The sequence below is a fragment of the Melanostigma gelatinosum genome (assembly GCF_949748355.1).
Source record: "Melanostigma gelatinosum genome assembly, chromosome: 10".
Lineage (NCBI taxonomy): Eukaryota > Metazoa > Chordata > Actinopteri > Perciformes > Zoarcidae > Melanostigma > Melanostigma gelatinosum.
The window spans coordinates 11,600,840-11,623,453 of record NC_136643.1 but is presented as its reverse complement, the minus strand read 5'-3'; the positions used below and the strand labels follow the sequence as shown (position 1 = coordinate 11,623,453).

The following is a 22,614-nucleotide window of genomic DNA, read 5'->3' as shown; positions in this document are numbered from 1 at the left end:
AATTGTCTTTACCTTTTACAGGCACATATTTCCCTGAATGTATTCATATATCTCACTCATAAAGTAACTTGTAATGTGTGGCAGCGTTGTGGTGTATACAGTGTACATACAGTGCGGTGAGAGATCCACTTCTCATGGCAATACTCTTGTGTTCCTCCGAGTTCCTGGGTCAGCTGGGAGCGGTCGATGTAGGCGTGGAGCTCAGTTATTGAGCTCAGCATGATCACCTGAGACAGAAAACACCTGAAACTATGACATACATATCACTTGATAGTAATTATATCAACTAGCATTTGTACAGTCATTCAATGAGTTGGTTTGGACCCAGAGAGGGAAGAACACAAGTCACTAATGCAGTGTATCCAGAGGTAAGAGTGACCGTACGCACCGGCACCTTCATCTTGAACTCATCCTTGTTGAACTTGAAGAGGATGTCCGAGAGTGTGCGCTGCAGGAGGGCGGTGGGCCTCAGGATCAGAACCAGCTGGAGGTTCCCTGGGAAGGAGCCCTGAAAAGAGAGAGTGGATGGAGACTGTGATTTACGCAATAGAGCAGACAGGATCCTCCTCCAACCATGAGGCTATAATACATCACACTTCTGTCGGACGGGCTCTGCTCTTTCTGCTGACAGCCTGCACTTCCCTTTATACTCCCTGCCTTTGTATCCCATGTGGAAACTCTCGCTCAAACACACCACAGCATGTTCGTGGAGTGTGTAGCGTACAAGAGCATTGGAATAGATGTGGGGGATGTCGGGGATCGTCCTGTGGCAGCAGGGACATTAATCATGTCCCTGGGATGCTTCTGCGTCAATAATGAGGCAGTGTCACCACCAACTCATACATGTGGAGGCTAACAGGGCTTTCTTTATCCAGCTGGCATCGTCGACACTTAATATGGAGAAATGCGCAGTCATGCAAGTTTTCCTCAGCATAAAGCAAAGATACCGTAACTAAGAAAAACATTATTTTGGAACATTCTCCTCATATTTATCATGCTATGCTACCACACAGCTCAGCCAATAGAACCAATAAAATGCTAGTTAAAAAAGTCATGAATGACACAGACTGACACAGAACTGCTGTGAAAGCAGTTGTATGATGGTTAAGGGTGGACACTGATCTCCCCTCCTGAGGCAATACGATTGTTAATGCTACTTTAATGAGCTAATGGCCTAAACGGCTGCTTCGCCTGCCCTTCCTCAGTGAGTTGGGGAATGCTGCTCTCAGCAGAAATGACAATGAAACCATCCTTAATAAGAACCACTTGGGATGCGCACTGTTCATGGAATTAATAAATCAATTCAGTGTTTGTCCTGGTTGACCTGCCAAGCACTGTGAAAATAGTCACTCGCCATCTGGAGAAATGAAAATGATTGTGGGACATACCGCTGTTTTTATAACATGGTAGTAGTAGGTGCTACCGTACAACAAAGAGCTATTATATTCACTGTATTTATGGTTAATGGTTTTGAACATGGTGTGCAGCACACTCAAAAAGTAGCTTCCTAAAGAACAAGTCTGGCAAAAGTCTATGTTTTCCTTATCGTCAACAAATGCCATGAAAAAGATCCATATCGAAAACTGCTCCTAATCGAGCCCAAGCCTGATATATCCTGTGCCTCTGTGCCATATAGCTCCATATATAACTGTTAAAAACACATTAGCCACACTGTTTACAATTACAATGAACACAGACACTGGAGTGTATTTTAACTCAATCCCACAAACATCCAGTAGCATGAATCTTCACTAGAACACCAAATTTACAGCTGGAAATAGTCCAACTAACACACAACTACAGTGCCCACAGCTGTTTTAGGAAATATTTTTTCCCCCTCCTTTTAACAATAGTTATGTATTACCGATTAAAGATTTGCTTCTTCAGTGAGCATGAATGGGCTGAGGGCAACAGACAGGGTAGAGATGTCAGAAAGTATGAAGAACTGCACTAAAGCATTGTTGGTTTTCCTATTTTCATGGAACAACAACATCATAGAATATCTCCAGACTTAACCTTTAAATGCAAATTGTAGCTTCTAACCATTAAACAGTGCTGCTTGGATATCTGGTCGCTGGCAGTCATGGTCATGGTCTACTTGTTCTTTGTTCTTTGTCAATTCTAGGCACGCACACAGCCTCAAAGAAGAGCCAGATAAATGACAGGAGAGGAGGGTTCCCTTTAGGGACTGACAGTAACTCTGCAGACTAAATTGGGATCAGTCCATGAAACACACTGTCTGTCTGTCATCAGATCAAACTCAGCCATGCACGGTGACGGCCAGCTTTTCCTTGAAACACACTGACCCACATTCACACAAACACAAGTGTGCGCATATAAATAGACACACAAAGACAAAGGGAATCCCTCAACAGCATAAACATTTAATATCCTCTCACACACAAACACACCCTCATGTGCACACGGACTCAATAACCTCGCAGAGTGAATACATCACAGTGCGCTATAACTACAATGCGATTCAGCCCATGAACTAGACTCCACTACAAATATATACAGTAGCGGTAGCAGCTTGAATAGTGCCTGTTTTCATCATCATCATCATCATCATCTATTTAGCAGCTGAATCACCCCAAACAGGACATGATTGCAGGCATGACTGAACGTCCCATATTACCAGCCTGTCAGCCTGTAACAGCCCCCCTTGTGGGATTAATAAAGCTTGATTTAATTTGAAACGAGCGATGTGGACTCCCATGTCTCTCGAGACCATGTTTGGTGATATTCATCTCTCATTCTCTCTTGGACATTTCATCTTTTCGTATCTCTCTCTCTCTGTGTGTTGAGTTATTACTTTGCTGCCATCACCGTCAATGATAGATCTGTAGAGATCTGTCCGAACCTAACGCTCCCGTTTCCTGTATATCAACAGCAATTATAATTTCTGTACTACACCTGCAGGCAATAGAAGCTGAATGTTGATATGAATGAAGCTGGTCAAGCTGTTAAAACTCATACTAATAGAGCATGAATCATAGTGCTGGTCTATTTCCCATTGTTTTTGGCCAGAAAAAGGAATTTGCAGAGAGATTGTGTGTTTATGAAAGTCATTCTCCCCCACACACACACATGTATTATGGAGAGCTGCCAGTTCATCACCTCCCGACACAAAACATACAGCACAGATGAACAGAGAGCCTTTTGACTACCAGAGGAGAAGAACAACTGAAATGAGCAGAATAAAGCAGAGTCTGGATTACTTCTGACGCTCTGCCACTTCATAAATAACATTACTAGTATCAGTTCTCCGTCTCAAAAAAGGTGCGATGAAGCATTGAGTAGCAATTAAAAAGGTGATAGGAAAATAAATCATGTGCTAAAGACAGTTTATACAGCAGTTTCTCTTCCTGCAGAATCATTCAGCAACTAATTACAGTGCAACAAAATATGTGTAAATACATCAGTTGTGTCTCTGCTGGTGCGGAGATGATGAGTGAGATATTTAAATGACTGCTTGAACAAAATCATCTCCTTCTGTCTTTTTCTGGCATGTGACTGTCTATTTGTCCCTGTAGCTAAGGGAACACATGGCAGGCTGTGATGGTGATGGGATAGAGATCAAGGATGAGGTTTAGTCATATCAACCCCCCCCCCCAGGGTGGAAGTGATATTAGCAGTGGAGCTGTGAGAGAGAGATGGCGACACTAACACAGGGGTCTCAAAGTCCCGGCCCGCGGGCCGAATGCGGCCCGCCACGTCATTTTATGTGGCCCGCGAATCCGCCAGCAAAAAAAAAGAAGAAAAAAGTTTTTTTAAATTTTGTTATTAAAGTTCGACTTGATAATAAAAATATCCCCATAGTCGAAATGATGAGATAGAAAGTCGAAGTTATGAGATATAAAGTCATAACTATGATAGAAAGTCATAACTCTGATAGAAAGTCATAATGATGAGATACTTAAACACAGAAGCAGCTCTTTGGCTGGTTACTGTACATTTGAAATGGAAATGTATTGTGAGTACATTGAAGACGACTTTAAACGTGGCTTTAAAACACATGAAATACTTCATGTGGGATTGTGCAAACGCACCCTTGAAAGGATTTTAAGCTTTGAACAAAGTTATTGTAATAACTTGTGTTTGATATTTGTCTTTGATATTTTCTTTAATAGTTTGATCTTTGATAGAGTGATGTGGGTTTCTTAACCCTAAATTAAAAGGATTTAAGTTATAATAACAGAAATGTGCTTAAATATAGTTTTACATTTATATAACTGCATGTACAATATTTTTACACTTGAATAAACAATAATCAAATGCAGAGACAGTTATTTACCAATATGTTAGGAGTAGTTACATTTACAGTCTTACATTTACAACCGGCCCTTTGAGGGCGACCGTGATGCTGATGTGGCCCAGAGCGAAAATGAGTTTGACACCCCTGCTCTAACACCTCTCTCCGGCCTGACAAACCCTCCCCCCTGTGGGTGAGGGTGCCAGGCCAGCACCTCTAAAAAAAAAAAAAAACTAAAAAAAACAACTGTTGAGTAAAACTGTTGTTCCTCTCACACGCAGGCACAAAGACACCAACAACACAGAGAGAAAGTAAGCGCACGGTCAACCTACTGCGATACGTAGCAGGGTCCCCTTCACGGCTGCCCATCGGTCTTGCCGGCGATCGATGACGAGGATGAAACCCACGCCGGTCGAAGACAAACTGAAGCACACAGAGAGAAAACACGTCAACACAAACCAAAACACTGCTCTAATTATACCCAGCCACATGGTGAGCAGAGCTCGACAACAGCACAAAGAGTGGTGAGAAGAAATCACATCAACTTTGAACAAAAAATGATTAAAAAAAAACACACACACACTGGGCCACAATCTAATGACTCCTAACAGACAGTTTCAAAGACAGAAAAGTAGTTAGCACTCAGAAACACAAGACTGCAAAGATAAAAAAAACATGACGACATAAAACATACATGTAGTTTTCAGTTGACGCGTGCACAGTGAGACACCAGTGAACCTATTTGCTTGTTCACAGCTCGTTGTTTTGTTATGCTGCTCTTTATCTTCTGAGACAGCTGGTGCAGTCCATAAAAGGAGATGCTGTGAAGTACCTCTCGATTTCTTGGCCCCCAGTTCTCTCCCCGCACCCCCCTTCCCCCCTCTCTGGTCCCAGAAGAGAGGAGGGCTGTACGGTTTACACACACACTGCCAACGATCACTGATAAGGGCATGTGCAGCTCACCCTGTGTACACTTGAAAACTCGATGCAACTACAGTGCAGTCAGAACCATGCTGGAATATCACAGTAATCCTCAGGTATTTGCTTTCATGTCCACCATCCTGCAACGAATAACTGCACAAACAGGGTGGCAGCAGGTCAAAAAAAAGAAAAAAAAAAAGTCGTCTGGGACAGTAAAGCCAAAATAAAAACACAGGACACGGGGTTGTGTCTCAGAGGTAGATCCCACTGTGCTGCGCTGTTTGAAGGGGAAAGAGCCAAATGCTTCAGACCACCACAGCATCCAGCACCCCCCCCCCCCCCCCTGCACTGCATCCATCAGTCATCCAATGAGACACTGGGAGCTGCTGAGACAGGAGCCTATTACAGAATGGCTGCAGAGTGATGAGCAGCACTCGAAGCCAGTCCGCAGATGTAGGGGGAGGGGACAGACTCAAAGGAGGATGCTTCTGTACGCATGAGGGTTTCATTTATAAGGAGAACACAGAATGCTAATTCATGTCTGCCTCTCTACTTTATCTCACTGCAATATTTACATTCTTAGTGGCACTCATCCTTGTTTTCTGCACTTCGCTCCCTCAGTCACCTCCGTTTCTCAGATGTGCGCTCAGTCACTCGGGCTTTCAAAGCACAAACTGCTTTAACCTCAGCCGCAGAAGAGGAGGCGGAGGACAAGAGCACTTACTGCCTCCAAGACATTTACAGCTGCTGAGATGAGACGGTGGTTTATGGTGAACATAGAGCACCTGAGGCTGAAAGATCTGAAGAAGACGATGAAGTAACTCTCTGCTGTCGCTGCTAAAAGACAATGTCCCAAACTGTGTTATGTGTGACAGATGATATCTACTGCTTATGTCCAATCTGATTTTCAATAATATATTTCAAAAATACAATAACATTTATCTGTTTCTTCTGTTAGTTCTATTGGGACTATGGGTGTAAATTAGACCATGGCATATTTTCAAAATGTAAATGTTGATTAAATGCACTATACCCTATAAAACAAAAACAACAATTTAAACTTTGGTTCTAAAAAAGAAGGTTATTTTGAGTTTATAAAAACGTAAATAAACAAGGGGCATTTTAAATCATATAACGTCTTGTATGTTTATCATCTGTATATGTAAATATAAGTATATGTTTAATAAATTGTTTAATTCAAATATGCATGGGAACCACCTGGTAGTGTTGCTGCTGCACATGCATCCGTGTCCTAATAATAATTGGATTCCTCAGGACAAAGTGTGAAGCTGTGAGTTGTAAAAAGGCTCTGCCTAATAGCGATGCAGTGATGAGGGAGATTTGCTGCCTGAATGCATATGCAGACGTAGCAACACACATCCTGCTGCAGCGTCCCCTTCTTCTGTTGCAATGAGCAGCGCAGAGAGAGATTGCTTGAATGTCAGAGCAGTGGTATATTAAATAAAAGGCTTAAATAAAAGATTACACAAGCCACGAGCGCAATATGCGTTCAATTCAATATGTCTCAAAATGACTGCCAATGGTACCTTTTAGTAGAACCATCAGCAAAACTAGATCCAAGTGTTATGCCAAGGAGAGATAAAATAAGAGAAGGGACAAAATTAATTCATTCCAGAGTGCATTTATAGATGCAAAGCCTAAAGTAGATGAATTAGGATCCAGAAAATCCTGCGACAAGACTGAAATTGATTTAACACAGCTTAGCTTTAATAAAAATACATATTTAGAGATAATAAGGGCTCTGTGATATATATATATAAATAAATAAAAGGAAATATGTCATGCTATGATATAACATATATATCAGAGTATGTTTTCTGGTAGTCCAATATATAAGTAATTTACATGGAATAACCAGATGGTATGTTTTAAATGACGTCTTCCATTAATATTGATCCAAAGGTATTTGTTTCAAACTAGCAGCAGCTGTTCAAGGGCACAACACGGAGTTGTAGGACATTTGTCCCCAACTGTGGACCGTGTGCCCTGCCAGGGGTGTCGGCCCCTCAGGTAGCACCAGCCCTCCGTGTTCAGAACAGCTATATGGATGCAAATTATATCGGCATGTCAGCTGGTTTTCAGCTTGGATTTGAAAAACAAACACTCATTGCACACAGGTTGAACTGTAATACAGTTTATAAAAGAACAACATTTAGAAAATTGCTGAAATAGGCTGGACATTTGACAATATTGCTTGTTACTTATTGATTGGAAATGATTAAAGTTTCAGTATATTAGTTCAAGTCGATGACAAAAAAAAGCTGTATTGGCTGTATTGTTATTATCTAAAGGCCTACAGACATGTCTATATGTAGGTCGTCACATAGACATGTCTGTGTGAACAGGTCCTCATGTGGATTCATCACACACACACTACAGGACACGGCTCTGCTCAGCTGTCTATGCATTATTCAGATTCAAACAGTAAGAATTGCTGCAGTTTCTATTCTACGCACTTTGCCAGTCCGGTCACGATAAAGGAAAAGTGGGACAGCCGGGGGGAGAGCTAAATCATGTCAATGCAAGACTTAATAGTGAGGAAAATATCAAAGAAAAAATGAAAGAGTACAAAACACGAGTCAGGGGATGGCTTTCTGGAGGAATAGTTGGAGAAAGAGATGGTTTTGTACATTTCCCTTCCCCCCCCCCCCCCCATGTCTCGCCCAGGTCTGTCCATGTGTACAAAGACAGTCTGCAGAGCACTGATAAGAGACCTTGGATTATTAATTGGCCGTTTCATTAATACAGGAACCACTCTTCCCCTTCAGATATCTATGCAATACACACCGACTGTCCCGTCCACTGCATAAATCCTCTGCAGCTTACATCTTCACGCAGTTGTGTTTTAGTATTCACTGCCACCTACTGGCAGACTTCGTACACAAAGGCATCGTCACAAAGTCAAACGTTGATCTATTCTGTATCTCTGACTGAATTACATCCATTCCCACATCCATTTATTTTGAGTTCACTTGACCTGCATGTCTTTGGAGTCCAAACCCGGGGAACCCCTTCTACTTTATCTAAAGATCCACATAACTAGATCACCAGGGGACTATAATCCCACACAAGGGCTGGGTAAATACACTGAACAAAACAACTGGATGTGCCAGAATCTTCAACAGAATCTAAAACAGAAGTAATTGTTTTTGGTACCAAGGACGAACGATTGAAAGTCACCGCTCAGCTTCAGTCACTGATGTTAAAAACCACAAAATCCACAAAACCAAGCTAGAAATCTAGGTGTAGTTATGACCTCAACCTGAACACCCACATCAAGACAATTACAAAATCAGCCTACTATCACCTGAAGAATATATCAAGGATTAGAGGACTTATGTCTCAACAGGATTTGTAAAAACTTGTCCACGCATTTATCTTCAGCAGACTGGACTACTGTAACGGCGTGTTTACAGGTCTCTGTAAAAAGTCCGTCAGAAAGCTGCAGCTGATTCAGAACGCTGCAGCTCGAGTCCTCACTAAGACCAGGAGGGTGGATCACATCACTCCAGTTCTGAGGTCTTTGCACTGGCTTCCTGTCCAACAAAGAATTGACTTTAAAATCCTGCTGTTGGTTTACAAAGCACTGAATGGTTTAGGGCCAAAATACATCTCTGATCTGCTGCTACCTTATGAACCATCCCGACCCCTCAGGTCGTCTGGGACCGGTCTACTTTCTGTTCCCAGAGTCAGAACTAAACATGGAGAAGCAGCGTTCAGTTTTTCTGCTCCACATATCTGGAACAAAGTCCCAGAAAGCTGCAGGTCTGCTGAGACCCTCAGCTCATTTAAATCAAGATTGAAGACTTTTCTGTTTGCTGCTGCCTTTAATTGAACCACGTTCAATTCATATATTAATCAATTTCCTGCATTTCACTGCTGTATTTTATTTCATACACTGCTTTTTAATGACTGTTTTGCCTTATGTTTTGATGCTTTTAATGGTTTTATGTGAAGCACTTTGAATTGCCTTGTTGTTGAAATGTGCTATACAAATAAACTTGCCTTGCCTTGTCACATGATGTGTGAAATGTAAAGAAAACATGACTGTAGCTCTCAGTTTATCCATAACCCCACACAGGTGAATCAGCGGTGTTGTGCTGCAGCATTAAGAGGGAGAAAAGAAGTTGCTGGTGACACCAGGATAGCTGGTGGTGTTGATAAACAACATCAGTGGGAATACCATGTAAGAAATAGGACGCAGCTGCGATTAGATGACTTGAAAATAAATCTTGTTTGCCTGTGACAATCAGCCAGTGAGGGACTTTACCTCGGCACACTCGTCAGGTAGGTCAGCACGTTGTGAAACTCTCCGTCTGTGATCTCTCCAAACGCAGGGAATTCTGGGAACACAATGATGGGGCTGCCATTATCTCCTCTACCTCCTAGAAAATTGGAAAACAGAGGAACATTAAAAATTGTGACATGAATATATAGGGATTACCTGTGAGAATATGTTGTGTATATCTCCTACAGCATAGAATATTATAATTTATGAGGCAAAAAACAAACAATTGCATAACTTTCTAGCTGTGAGTCTGTGCTGGGGGCTCTGACAATCAGTCTGACAAGGAAAATGTCTTTTGATTTATTACAAAAAAGACGAGAGCCTGAAGAAGAAGAAACAATGGCCACTTGGGGGCACTGATGTTAAAGCTGTATCGCTGATGATTGGAGACTGTACAGAAAAAAACTGCAATATCCATCATAAAACAAGCAAACATACTTGTATTTTCTTCCAATATAAATATATTGTTTATTTTTAAATAAATGTCAATACCTGAAAAAGGAGGATAAGTCACCCCACCACAGTCAACAGTTGATTTAATCATGTAATAATGTGATATTATCTCATTAATTTACCCCCTTACACCACCATCTTACCACACAGTTCTACCTTAAAGTCTCTGGTTTCTAATCTCTCTTTATATTCATGACTAAATAAGCAACCCTCAAAGATTTAACACCTAAAAAATAGCTAATCTGCTTCCTCTGAACTGTGTTTGTAGTTTGATTTGATAAACAGTGGCCAAACAGCTGCCATTAGATTCTGATTTAAATATTCTTCAATCCTCATTCATTCACAGAAATATGTGCCATCATCTTTTCCCAACAGCGCTCCGCCCACCTCAAACCGGTGAGAAGAGCACAGTGAAACATATAAACATTGAAAAATGTCTCGTGCGAAAGAACCAAAACTCTAATGTTACCAGAAAGGTGTGTGTTCTTGTTCGAGCCCGTTGCTAACGGTAAGAAGCTGATTGAGAAGATGGGTTTCAAAAGAGCCTTTAAGAAAAGGAATTTGAAATGAAATAAAAACACGAGAAAAGAAAGAGGTGAAACATGTTCACCCACACCCACACACACACACACACACACACACACACACACACACACACACACACACACACACACACACACACACACACACACACACACACACACACACACACCAGCTGCTCTGCTTTGTCAGCGCATGTGACTGGAATATTAATCTGTCTGCCTTTTCTTCTCTCATCACTATAGCAACAGCGATTGCATGGTCATGGTTTCAACGTCTGCTTAATATTTGTCATGCTGGCTGCAGTCACAAGGTCAGCTCTGGCACACAGCACTGTACTGTAAGAAACGATATAATATGCATCACAAATAACTGGCAATCTCAGCGAAAGACGCCTCAAATGATGTGGAAAGACACAAAACATGGATGTTATCATAAAAATGGACATTGAGAGGCAGTAAGCAAATAGAGATCAGGGAACAGCAGCAACAATATGAAGGGTATTTGGACCAGAACATGAAGAGGAAATGGAGGAAGGTGACATTTGAATAGCAAATCATAACTGCCGGGAGAGAACTGTTCACATTAAATATGCAAAAATCAAGTGGAGTAGTTCAAATATAAATGATTCCTCTGGTGGCAGAGATGAGGCAGATGATTAGTGCTAATTAAGATACAAACTGACAGGCAGCAGCTGGGATGAAATCCCCATAAGCCCATACAGACAGATACGCAGGGATGGAAATGGAAGAGTCACCTGAAAGGAAGGCAAACTGCTTCTTGAGGTCAGGGGTGATGTCAGCAGCACGGAGCGGACTGCTGTCCAGCTGCATGATCTCATCTGGAGAAAACAGAGGAGGGAAATATTAGTGACATCAGAGGTGAAGACATACAGTCGGGAGGGAGGCTGAAATCCATTTGCCACGTACAATAGAGAGGGAGAATTCAAATATAGATGCATATTTCTAAGAAAAACTATAGCAGTAACATTTCCAGTACATTGAAAAAATACTTCACCCACAAAATGACCATTTGTGTATTAATTACCCATCACTTGTGACCTTATACACTTGTGTAAAACTTAATTGTTCTCACATGCCTCCACGGTGAATCTAGAATTAACAAACGGAGAAAAGTCTTTGAAGTAATTGAAGCAAATGGGGAGGCTGCGTTTAACTACAGCAGAACTACAGCAGCACATTCATTTACCATCTCCCACAGAACTCATGCAGTATAATCCAAGTTTATTCATCAAACTTTACTATTTGAAACACTTACACATAAACGGTATCACTCTTGCGCAGGCGTGCTACTCGTGCGTGTGAACTGAGCATACAGTAAATATGACTGTGACTATACTGCATGAGTTGTGTGAGAGTTTGTGAACTGATATTTTACTCGAGTTTTGCTGTTAAACGCGGCCCCGTTTACTTCAATTCAGCAACACTTTTCTCCGTTTTGGGATTCTTTGTTTACCGTGCGAGCATCCCAGAAAAAAACCAAAAGCTTTCCTGAAGACAGCATACAGTATTGATAAATCACCAGGCTTTGTTGGTCCCCCCCATTCCATCTTCAACAGCTATCCATCCCCCATGGACTCCCTTCATGAGGATTAAAATAATCAGATTTAAGGTTCAATGCCCCCAGTAGGAGATGAGGATTCAGGGATCAAACTGGCGGCAGCAGACACGCACAGAGCAGAGGCAGTGCAGTTTACCAACAGACTTTTGGGCCAGGTGAAGGACTGTATACACTTCATCAAAACAACATCACACATGTTGAACATGGTTACAGGGAATGTGCAAACATAAAAATACAGTATATTTCCCATGTGGTCTAAGTGGCAAGACAAGGCACAACTTGAGATATTTGACAAAATGAGTGTGAAAAACACGTCTCTGCCAGCTGCTAGGCCTCATGCTTAGACATAAGACATAAACAGTCTCCCTACGACATGCAACAAAGGGAAAAACAGATCAATACAGAAAAATTGGCAGAAGTACAGACATTTTCTGCAGGATTATAATGTCGCTGCTATGCATTGTGGGTCGTGGTTTATATATGTGGTATCTATAAAGGATCGTAAAGTCTTAAACACAAGACATTCAATCAAACGCATGTATTTCACTGGATTCATGCAGCCTTCCCCAACATAACAAAAGATCCATGAGGTCCGTTTCATCAGCTTTATATCTCATTGACTAAACGGCCGTCTGTGATCAGTCACGAAGACGTCACAGCGAGAAGCCCGAGGGAAATAAAAGTAATCCAGTACATTGTGGTCCGATACTGCCGTGAGAAGCTGCTGTAAGGGTAGGTGGTTTTCGGTATCAATCCTTGGGGCATTTTTGGTGTGCAAACATTTGTGTTACGGTGCCTTCCATCAGGGCGACTGAGTATCACAACCTGAAAAACAACTGCTCAGTTACTGGCCACATCTTCCAACAGGATGCATTTTGTTATATTTAGCTCCAGGCAAATTGGGCTCTGCAGTCGTCTGTCATTAAAGCTGAAAGACCACATCGTCAAGAAAAACACGACTTATTTCTTCAGCTCTCTATTTTTCCATTTTCCCGTATAAAAGTACTTCCATGGCCACCACTGAGGTCACCGAGGTCTGGACCTCTGTGTTTTCTGACTAAAAATAAGTTGATTGTGGTGCAGCAAAGATATTGTACAATGCCAAGATTACCAACTTGCTCCTTTGATCGCCATTTGGTCGCGCTTGCGTTAAACAGTGGCCAATGATGCCGGCTAGTTACCGGTAGTTTCACTTTCAACCCTTTATAACCCATGTGTTCTTACTTTCTTCACTGAGACACACAAAGATGAAATGACTGTCAATCAAACCTCAGCGTTGAGAAGGGAAGAGATACAAGACAAGAGGAGGAGGCAGTGAGAAAAAGAAAGAAAGAATTTTTGGACCTCTGCATTTCTAAAACCCTGCGTACGGCCATGGTTCCAGCCCACCGGGGTGCCAAAGGTCTAAAGAGGTGCAGTTCTTCTGCACCTCTTTACCATCCACTAAACTCAATTTTAATACTGTACTTCAATTAAAAAAAGACTGGCGGGATGAACATACAGGTGGAAAACGATCGGGAAAACAACAAAGGATGGCCATCTAGAGAACAGAAAAGCCAGGAGAATACAGGAAGGGAGTGTCTCAGAGACATTATTCTGTAAACGTGGTTACAAACATGTAATAGACTGCAAAGTAACGATTCTGAATTTTTTCCCTTTGTTTGGTCTTGTTGTCATAAGGCCAATCATATAGTATCACCATGTCATTCCCATGCTGGAGAGATGTTGTAGAGTAGTTAGTAGCAGTAACTATACAGGTTAATGTCTTTCAAAAAGCTCCTGACCGTCATGGATCAAATGATTTGGTCCACACCAGAGCAAATTTACTGCATTCACAACTGCCCCAACAAATCCCGCCACAGTTCGAGTAAAATGGACTAAATGTTGGCACACACAGTTTGGCTGTACAGCTTTCTTACCATACTTTGTATGGCACCATACCTGCTCAGGCAAAGACACGTCCACCTAGTGTAACTTCGTACTCACTGGAGCTCAGTCCATCTCAGAGTACCACAAAATATCCATCATTGTTATGGATGTCGATTCCCTCTTTATCCAGACTGTCTGTCTCTTTACAGACACGGCCCTTCTACTTCGAGCACTCCTCTGACTCCAGTTTTAACAAACCAACGAGACCTTCTGTTGATGCTTTGTTTGGCAAAACCTATCAGGTTACTTAGCCTTAGGGTGTCGGTACATTTAACTCTAGCACACACACACACACACAGGTTTAGCTACTCAGAGGACTTAAAAGGACCATACCTGTGTTTATACATGTGTAAGCCCATTGACTACAGTACACTACAATCCTCACACTTGACATTACTGAGCATACCATATGATTTGAGATAGCTTTCCGATCAAGCAGGAAACATTTTAAACAAAGTTCATGCACCATTACATTCATTTGTCAGGCGCTTTTGTCCAAAGCCTTAAGTGCATCGAACCTCACGACTGATGCATCGTCGATAAGTAGCTGCTGAATATCTGAGAAGAGAACTTCATTTATAAAGTAGATAATCGTGAGTTGCTGGTGAACAAAGATTCTAGAAGATACATTTTTGTTTACAAAGTCTAAGATATCACTATGAGAAGACAAGAACAGACAATCTCTGAAATTGGAGCTCACAACACCAACACCTCTGTTACTTCACTACAGCGTCTGATCACTGTAGCAGCTGGTTTTTAATCTTGCCTGACAGCAGGAGACCTCGGAGGCTGACGCATATTACACTATTCTACCACGTTTAGCAATACAAAGACACACACACACACACACACACACACACAGACAGATGAACACAGTGTCTCGTAAATTGTACATATCGTACACAGGCTAACAATCAAGATGCCATTAAATTACACAGCAATCTGTTCCCTCTCCTCCACTTTTAAGTTTTTCCGTTTGTGATATGGCAACGGGTTGCACGGGTTCATCTATTATAAATGAACAGCCTACCTGTGGCTGGACAAACATTATTGATCGCACAATCTAGTGGACCGTCCCAGTTTGTCATGTACTTTGTTGTCGTCGGAAAAATGATCTGACCTTAGAACTAAATTAATTTTGTCTCTTAGTTCTAAACCGATAACAGATATGGTATTCTGTATCAGCCTCCTCTATTGATGGGATCCTGTTTCCTTTGACATCTGTAGTTAACATATATTGATTAGGGACAACTGACTGACTTTGATCTGCAGATGTTATTTGAGACACTTCTTTTCTTTCAACTTAACCTCAAGCATGGGTGTGTGAACCAAAATGTCTCCTTAACAGAAGTCAGGCAAGTAAAAATGAGACAAGACAAATGACCATATCTTTGCTGTTTGAAACTTGGTAAAGCAGTGTTGCCCTGTTAATGATGGCCCCTCACTGCCTCAGGACACAAAGATCCAACTGTCCAGCCATCTGCAGAGCGCTTACTCACACACCCCTCATGGAATCAAGTTCACACAGAAACCGCCAACAGTTTCTACTTTCTGACCCAGCCTCACTTACTCAGCCGGCCACGCCTTGCCCCCAGCAACTCCCACACATATCAAACCCAACCCCCCATCCAGGCCATCAATGGCTGGACTGTGTCTCCAGAAGGAGGCTATTCTGTTACTGGAAAATCCCCCTCCTGGAAGATGACAGGTTTGAGTTTTAGCCCCCTTTTTTTTTTTTTACACTTGCTTGTCCTGCCGCTCCTCCTTCAACTACATTACTTCCTTCCAAACTTCCACTCAAAGTTGACACAGTATTGCACAATCATGAACAGCCCTTCTGGCCATTAGAAAGGGAGAGGATGATCCAGTTTTAGATACTACTGTATCTCTCACAATAGAAATACAGACATAGAAACCACTCCAGTGTCTTTTCCGATCAGCAAGTATCGATGATGTCACAAGGAGCACAGAAATGATCAATTATGTTAAAAATAACGGTGTGTACATAAATTATTAACTTATTATAGTGGTGTAAACGAAAGTCTGTGTATATTGACACACACAGGCCACATCCTCCCAACAGTTGGAGGGGGGGAAGGGCTCAAATTACTTTTGGTGTTTACTCATACTTGTCTGCATTGTATTACATGGTACATGATTAGAGGATATTTAGTGTTTTCATCTGGCAATACAAACAGCAGATTAAAATTCATAATTCTCTCTGCTTTACAAACTGTTTGAACTGGACGGAACTATTGCACAAGAGCACTTTTTCTGCTCATGAGAAAATACACTTCCTGAACAAACATATTATTCCAACATCCTCTATACACACACACACACACACACACACACACACACACACACACATGCACACACACGCACGCGCACACAAACCACCTGCTGGTTGAGGCGTTAATGTTCTTTAAAAGGCTTAACGATGGGGATTAGTGTCCACTCGCGCTCAGGTTTGTGGCCGACGAGTCAAACATTAGTGGGTCACAGTCACACACCTGGACTGCCTGCTTATACTGACAGATTGAACAGGACGAGAGCAGAGGCCTGGAACTCTCATTCATCAGGCCAGAAAGAGTGGAAACCTGAAATCATTCTGATAATATTCTTGTTCAGGACTAGGGAACAGAATGGACACCCACAAACAGAAAGAGAGGGGGGGGGGGCAACAAGTGGGAATTAGGAGTTTACAGTCATGGTCATGGAGAGGGGGGAAGTCACCAAAACAAAGCAAAGCACTAAATAGGGCTGAGCAGCGACGGAGGAGTCCATACAATATCAGGGGAAGACAATCTGGGGAAAAATTGGAAAACAGCAATCATCCTGTATAAATGAATGAAAAAATAAGTGGTCAAAACACCTGAATCCCTCCAAAATATATATCAAATCGCCCAATCACAGCTGATGTCTCTTCTGTACTGCCTCAGCTCATCAACACTTGTTAAAGAACAAACATTTACCCATGGTTCTGTCTAAATACAGTGCAGCATCACTGTTGATCATTATCAAAATGATCTATACCAGATCCTAGACGTACACACAACACTGAGTGTCTGTGATTTACAGTCTCTTCTTCTACATGTAATAGATTTTAAGGAGGGAAAAAACAGACGTCAGATGAAACTGCACAGCCAAATGAACACAAGATTTCACTTCCAACCAAGAAGGCAAATGCTGTGTATTCCAAACCTAACTCTACGTGGAAGCAAAGGTAGAGGGCAGGCCAACTCAGACAGAAAAGGACAGGTAGAAGATGCTGTGTTGACATAACGGACCCAAATGGTGCTTAATATAATAAAAGGGATAATCTGCCCACAAAAACAAATTAGGTATATACAGCATGGTGAAAGAAAGACTGACAAGGGAAGACTCATTTTGTGAACCAAAAAGGTGAGAAAATGATAAAACATCCGATACCTACCACACAGCCAGTGGCAGCAGCGACCAAATCGGTAGTATCTTTCCACCTCCTCCAGAGAGATCCGTACATGACCCCCACTCTCCTCTACTGGCCACAAACACACATCCAGTGACCCCTCCATCTCCTCCTCTTCGACCTCTTCACTTTGATCATCCAGCTCTACTCCTCTCTCCGCTTCAGTCTCTCCATTCTCCATCGACCCTGAATCAGCCTCTGTCTCGCCTTCCCCTGAGGTTTGACTCCCTCCAACTCCTCCTGGACTTTCCTCTTTCTGCTCAGGACTAGCAAACGGAGAATCTGCGTGTCCTGTACTCACAAACCAGTCCAACGCCTCTCTATCTGGGTGTTCGTCTGAGCCTCCAGCCACCTGTCCGCCTAAACTCAGCTCTAAGTCCACATCAATGCAAAACCCAGAGTCTAACTCCACCTCAACATCCTCCTCCATCAGGAAGCCTGAATCTGCCATCTCCTCTCCCCCCATCCTGCTGCACCAGCCTACGTCTTGTTCACTCTTCTGCAACACTTTGCAAAAAAGAAAAGAAGGTATGACTGCAACAGTTTCCCTCTCATTCTGACTCCATCTTTCACCAGACTCCACATGTGGCCTCTCGCTCTCCGTCGGGCTGCAGGTGCTCTACAGCCTGCAGGGCGTCACTCAGTAACTGTGGGGACTTCCTATTGCAACCTCAGGTTACCTTCCCTGCAGACAAAAGCAACATTGTAGCACCCTAACCCCACCCTCCCTGCTACCCTTTTCTCTCCCCTAAAGAAACACCATTACCTGACCCCTCCTGGTTGAACAGTAATGCCTCCAACCTGCGAATGAACGACTAAAACGGACTTCTAAAAAGGGATACATTTTTGACTCTGTAAGACTAGAAACAGTTATGCACGCTAAGCTATGTCATGCTATGTTGTGACAGTGTTATAGGAACTGCAGCTCCCAGTCCGTTCGCCAGTGCTCATTTACCTAGTTCAACAAAGCTCTGGCTCCTCGTCTGCCTTATCTAGGGAGATGTGGACCAAAAGTACAAAGCCTCCATTCTGACCGGCCCATTCAAACACTGCCTGCATCCCCATTTAACCAGTCGCAGACTGTATCCATTCAAAGCCCCGATTCTTGTTTATAAAAGACCCCATTCTTACACATTTGCTGAAAGACTTAGTTGGAGACGTCTCAAAGAAAGACACTGTTTCTGAACAGAATGTGGCGATTTCGATTCCATTTCAACGAGTTGCATAAAAGATACATTTCACCTAAAAACAAGCTAATAGACACCATTCTCTGTCCCAATTCAACCATTATCTACAAATACAAGTTCAGTGTGCTAAAAGGTTTGGGCAAGAGATGTTGATTAAGTGATGTATGCCTGCATGTGTGCGCATGGGTATGAAAGCTTGCATCTGCAAGTATGTGTATGTTATGTGTGTGGGGGTTGTGTTTAATGTATATGTTTGCTCTATGACCAAGGGCAAGCACGAGGTTATCAGTGTCATAAACCTTGAGATAAACACGAGAGCCAGTCGGTTAAAGAACTGCACAGCTCAACGTGAACAAGAGAGTCAAACAAAGAGACAGAACGCTCAACTCGCAGTCTAATTTAAAAGACAGTGATTCATCGTGTTTTTGTCACATAAAGCCAATGAGCGAGTACCAAGAATGAGAGCAACTAGTGTATCAGATATACTTTTCCTCTCAATTAAGAAAGCTTCAGTCAACACAAAATGCAAGAATACGATGTTTAACATAATTGGGGAACTGATAAATTAACTCATGTGATGATGTACCTCGAGTCAGCGTTGGAGCAGAAAACTAGAACATTTTATTAAAGATAAGAGTGAGGAGTTAGAAAGAAGAGAGTTGATGACCAGAGCTCTGTAAGCTGCCCCTCATCTCTACTTGAAGCTAGCAGCTCAAGGCTACGTTAGACCCAAATAGAAGGGAGGCGCATATACTACTTTTCTTCAGACCAAGAGCAAGTACTTACATTCGAGCACTTGCCGATGACTTTAAAAACACGTTTCATTTTCATCAGATTTCACTATCTGACAGTAACAAATTAAATATACACCATGATGCTGTTTTTTGACACTTTAGCTGGGCGACTTGTAAGGCTCAACTGACGAGAGGTTAACTTCACGTTGCCTTAGCGGTATCAGGTGCGGCTGTATCAGAGTAGTTTTATCGCTACGAGTACAAGAGCACAATATCGGTATCTGTACCGGTGCATCCCCACCTAACAGCATAATACACAGACTCTGTCGGCTGTCTAGTTGTATTGTGGGTAGGGCTGGGTAATGACGATGCCAGCATCAATATCAGTACCCTTAAAATTATATAATTGCTGTCATTCCATTAAGACGCCAACGCCGCCACTCGACCCAAAGTGGCGGGACTGCGTTGTAGTGGAAGAGTTACGCCCATCCTGCGGTTGCCCCCGGGTTAAAACTGTTTGCGCTGTCAGTACTGTTGCCGTCGTTAGCACTGTAGGCACCGTTAGTATCGTTAGCTGCAAGCCGCAGGCTCAGACATGTCCGTGTTCAAAGCTGGCTGTATGGGTTGTAGCTGTTGCAGTAGTGGGCCAATCACATGTCTCATTACATTTAAGAATGCTTGCTGTGATTGGCTGCCAGGAAAACAACATAAATATAAACCTTAAAAAAGGTATCGAGTACCAATGCCCAGCTGTAATTGTGGGTAATGTAGGCGCCAGGTTTTAATCGCTCGTTTTAGTCGCTCATTACAAGTCCTCAAGTAAAGTCTTTTTTGTTTATACAGCCCCAAATTACAAGCTCATCACTTTGCAGTCTGTAGAACTTACAATACCCTCTAGAGTGTCAATTCCAGAACGCACTTGATTAAAAATGTTTGAGTATAAGTAAGGTTGCTTTGGAGTTTCATTTGGGCTTCTTCTGATTTTAAGAATCAGTCATAGGTGGAACAACTTGCAGATTAACGTTTTTATGTATGCAATCAAGCACACGCAAATATTCTTTCCCAGTATTTCTGACAGTATCATTGCTAAGTGGCCTCAGCCAGTAAAACCAAACAACTGCTAGATCAACAACATAGTTCCTCTCTTGTACGAATTCACCTCATGGCTAATGATTTTAACAGCGCTGGAAACCTTCCCTGAAACTACACAGCTTGAGGTAAAGACAAAGCAGACAAGAAAAACATGCACAGACTGTTTACTGGAGTCTGTACGGGCCAACACATATGCACATACTGTACTGTAGCTGCAGATACAATCCATAAGTGCCAGGCACAGCAATATCTTTGAACAAGAAGCAACCTTCAACCAGGGACAGAACAAACATAAATATCTGAGGACAAAGATATGTACGTTTGAAGAAACGACAATGTTTTCACATACATCGTGTCAGCAAGCTATAGGAAAATAGCTGCCATATACAGACACAGGGTCGGATTTTTGGTCAGAGTTTTCCCCAGACATAGCAAAATACACAAGCATCCTACCCACACAGACAGAACAAATTCCATGCATATGTCTCTTGACTCACTTGGCTTAAGCGGGACCATCGGCATCCCACTATCCCATTGAGAAGCACTCCTCCTGGCTTTGCTCACCATGCTTTTCTCCCTGCGTGCTAGTGAGACCAGCAAAAGTCCCTTTCTGTGCAGTGGAAAAAGTGGCAACAATCTGGCTGACAGACAGGCAGGACACCAACTTGAAAAGTCAGCAGCTTTAATCAGCAGTTCCCACTCCTTTGCACCAGCTCGTCTGCTGGGTTGGTGCTGTGTGTTGCAATTTCTGCATACGTTGAAGAATCGGTTACCGCTACAGGAAAAAAATAAAATAAATCAGTGCAGCTGCGAAGATCTGCAAGCTGGAAACTGAAGCAACTGTTTGAACTGCGCAGTCACGCACTCTCGCGGAGACAAACAGTTGTACACACAAAGACACACAAACAACCCAGTGGGGAGCAAAGGGAAGCCCACAGGAAACACTGTGTGTGGGGCTCTGGGCGTGATGCCCTGCAGAACTCTGGCCAGAGCTCCAGTCGAGAATATTGCATACAAATACACACGCATACATACATGAACACTGGAAAATTGCACACACACCCATCTCCTTTCCTCTTTTGGTCTTACCATCCAAGTCTCTCCAGGAGTTCCTGCGGCTGGCAGGGTTGAAAGGGAAATGAGAGCCCAGTCCAGAGACGTCCAGGTTCTGGAGCAGATGACTGAGCCGGTTCACTATCCGGTACGACGCCTCGCCACCCTCCCGCAGAAACTCGTGCAGAGACATGAGAGCAGTCTGCTGGTCTCACACACTGCAACAAACTCTGTCATCCAGAGAGAGCCCTCGCTGCACCTGCAAAGCTCCGCTGCACACGCCGATAGACTCCGAATCGCAGCCCCCCCAAATGCCGGCATGGGAAGGACCTTCTTGTTGTAATGTGCCGGTTCACTCGGAATCAAGCCGACATGATCTCACATGCATCCTCTGAGGAGATGTCTGCATTGGCTACATACAAGACAAGCCTGGTGTCCTCTGCAGTGCCACATTGGGGACTCAGGAAACAGCAGTGCAGAACCCCAAAAAAGCTGAGTCACTGTCTGCACAACCTCTGAAACAAAGTGTTCACACTAGAGGCGGGTATAGGCCCAGCTCACTCTGAATGCGCATGCATACCTCGTGGCAAGTGCGTCGCAAGTGCTACTATTGACGGATCAGAGTAGCATAGGTTTACAAGGAAGGACGGGAGGGGCGGAGGCTGGAGGTGAGCTGGAGCAGAGGGCAGCCGGTGGAGCGCAAATCCCCTTCTGCTGCTCAGGCTAATTATATTCCTCCACTCCCTAACTAATCTTTCCCTCTTTCTATCTCCCCAGATTCTTTCAGGCATTCATTCCGGGTGAACCGGGAGAGCATGGAAATGTAAAACCTTCAAACACTAAAACTTTGCAGTGGACATAGACAGCTCAGAGTGTGCTGGTTACTGAGGTGGAGGAGCAAAGAGGGTCCTCTTTGATGGGAGAGTGGAGGAGGTTGCTGGCAGGCTTTTAAGTATGTGTGTTTGGCGAGCAAAAGGCACCTTGCAGTTTATAGGCTTAGAATAGCAATGAGAGAGGCACTGCACTCTCACACTTGATGCGGCGACTGCAGGAGGAGACACACAACATCAGCCATCTACTCATAACCCTCCATCTCCGTCTCCCCACCC

The 22,614-nt window shown here is 43.0% G+C and overlaps 1 protein-coding gene across 1 annotated transcript in view; it reads right to left on the bottom strand.

The window, feature by feature from the left end:
- The window catches only part of mcf2lb (mcf.2 cell line derived transforming sequence-like b), a gene marked incomplete at its 5' end in the record, with an annotated part of 34,617 nt that extends 12,919 nt beyond the window's left edge, over positions 1–21,698 (bottom strand). The window contains 6 exons of the mRNA XM_079276836.1: positions 111–227; positions 389–508; positions 4,588–4,678; positions 9,468–9,582; positions 11,236–11,319; positions 21,542–21,698. Of these exons, the coding sequence (XP_079132962.1) occupies positions 111–227; positions 389–508; positions 4,588–4,678; positions 9,468–9,582; positions 11,236–11,319; positions 21,542–21,698 (684 nt within the window). The remainder of the gene's footprint in view (positions 1–110; positions 228–388; positions 509–4,587; positions 4,679–9,467; positions 9,583–11,235; positions 11,320–21,541) is intronic.
- Between the last annotated feature and the right edge of the window lie 916 nt (positions 21,699–22,614).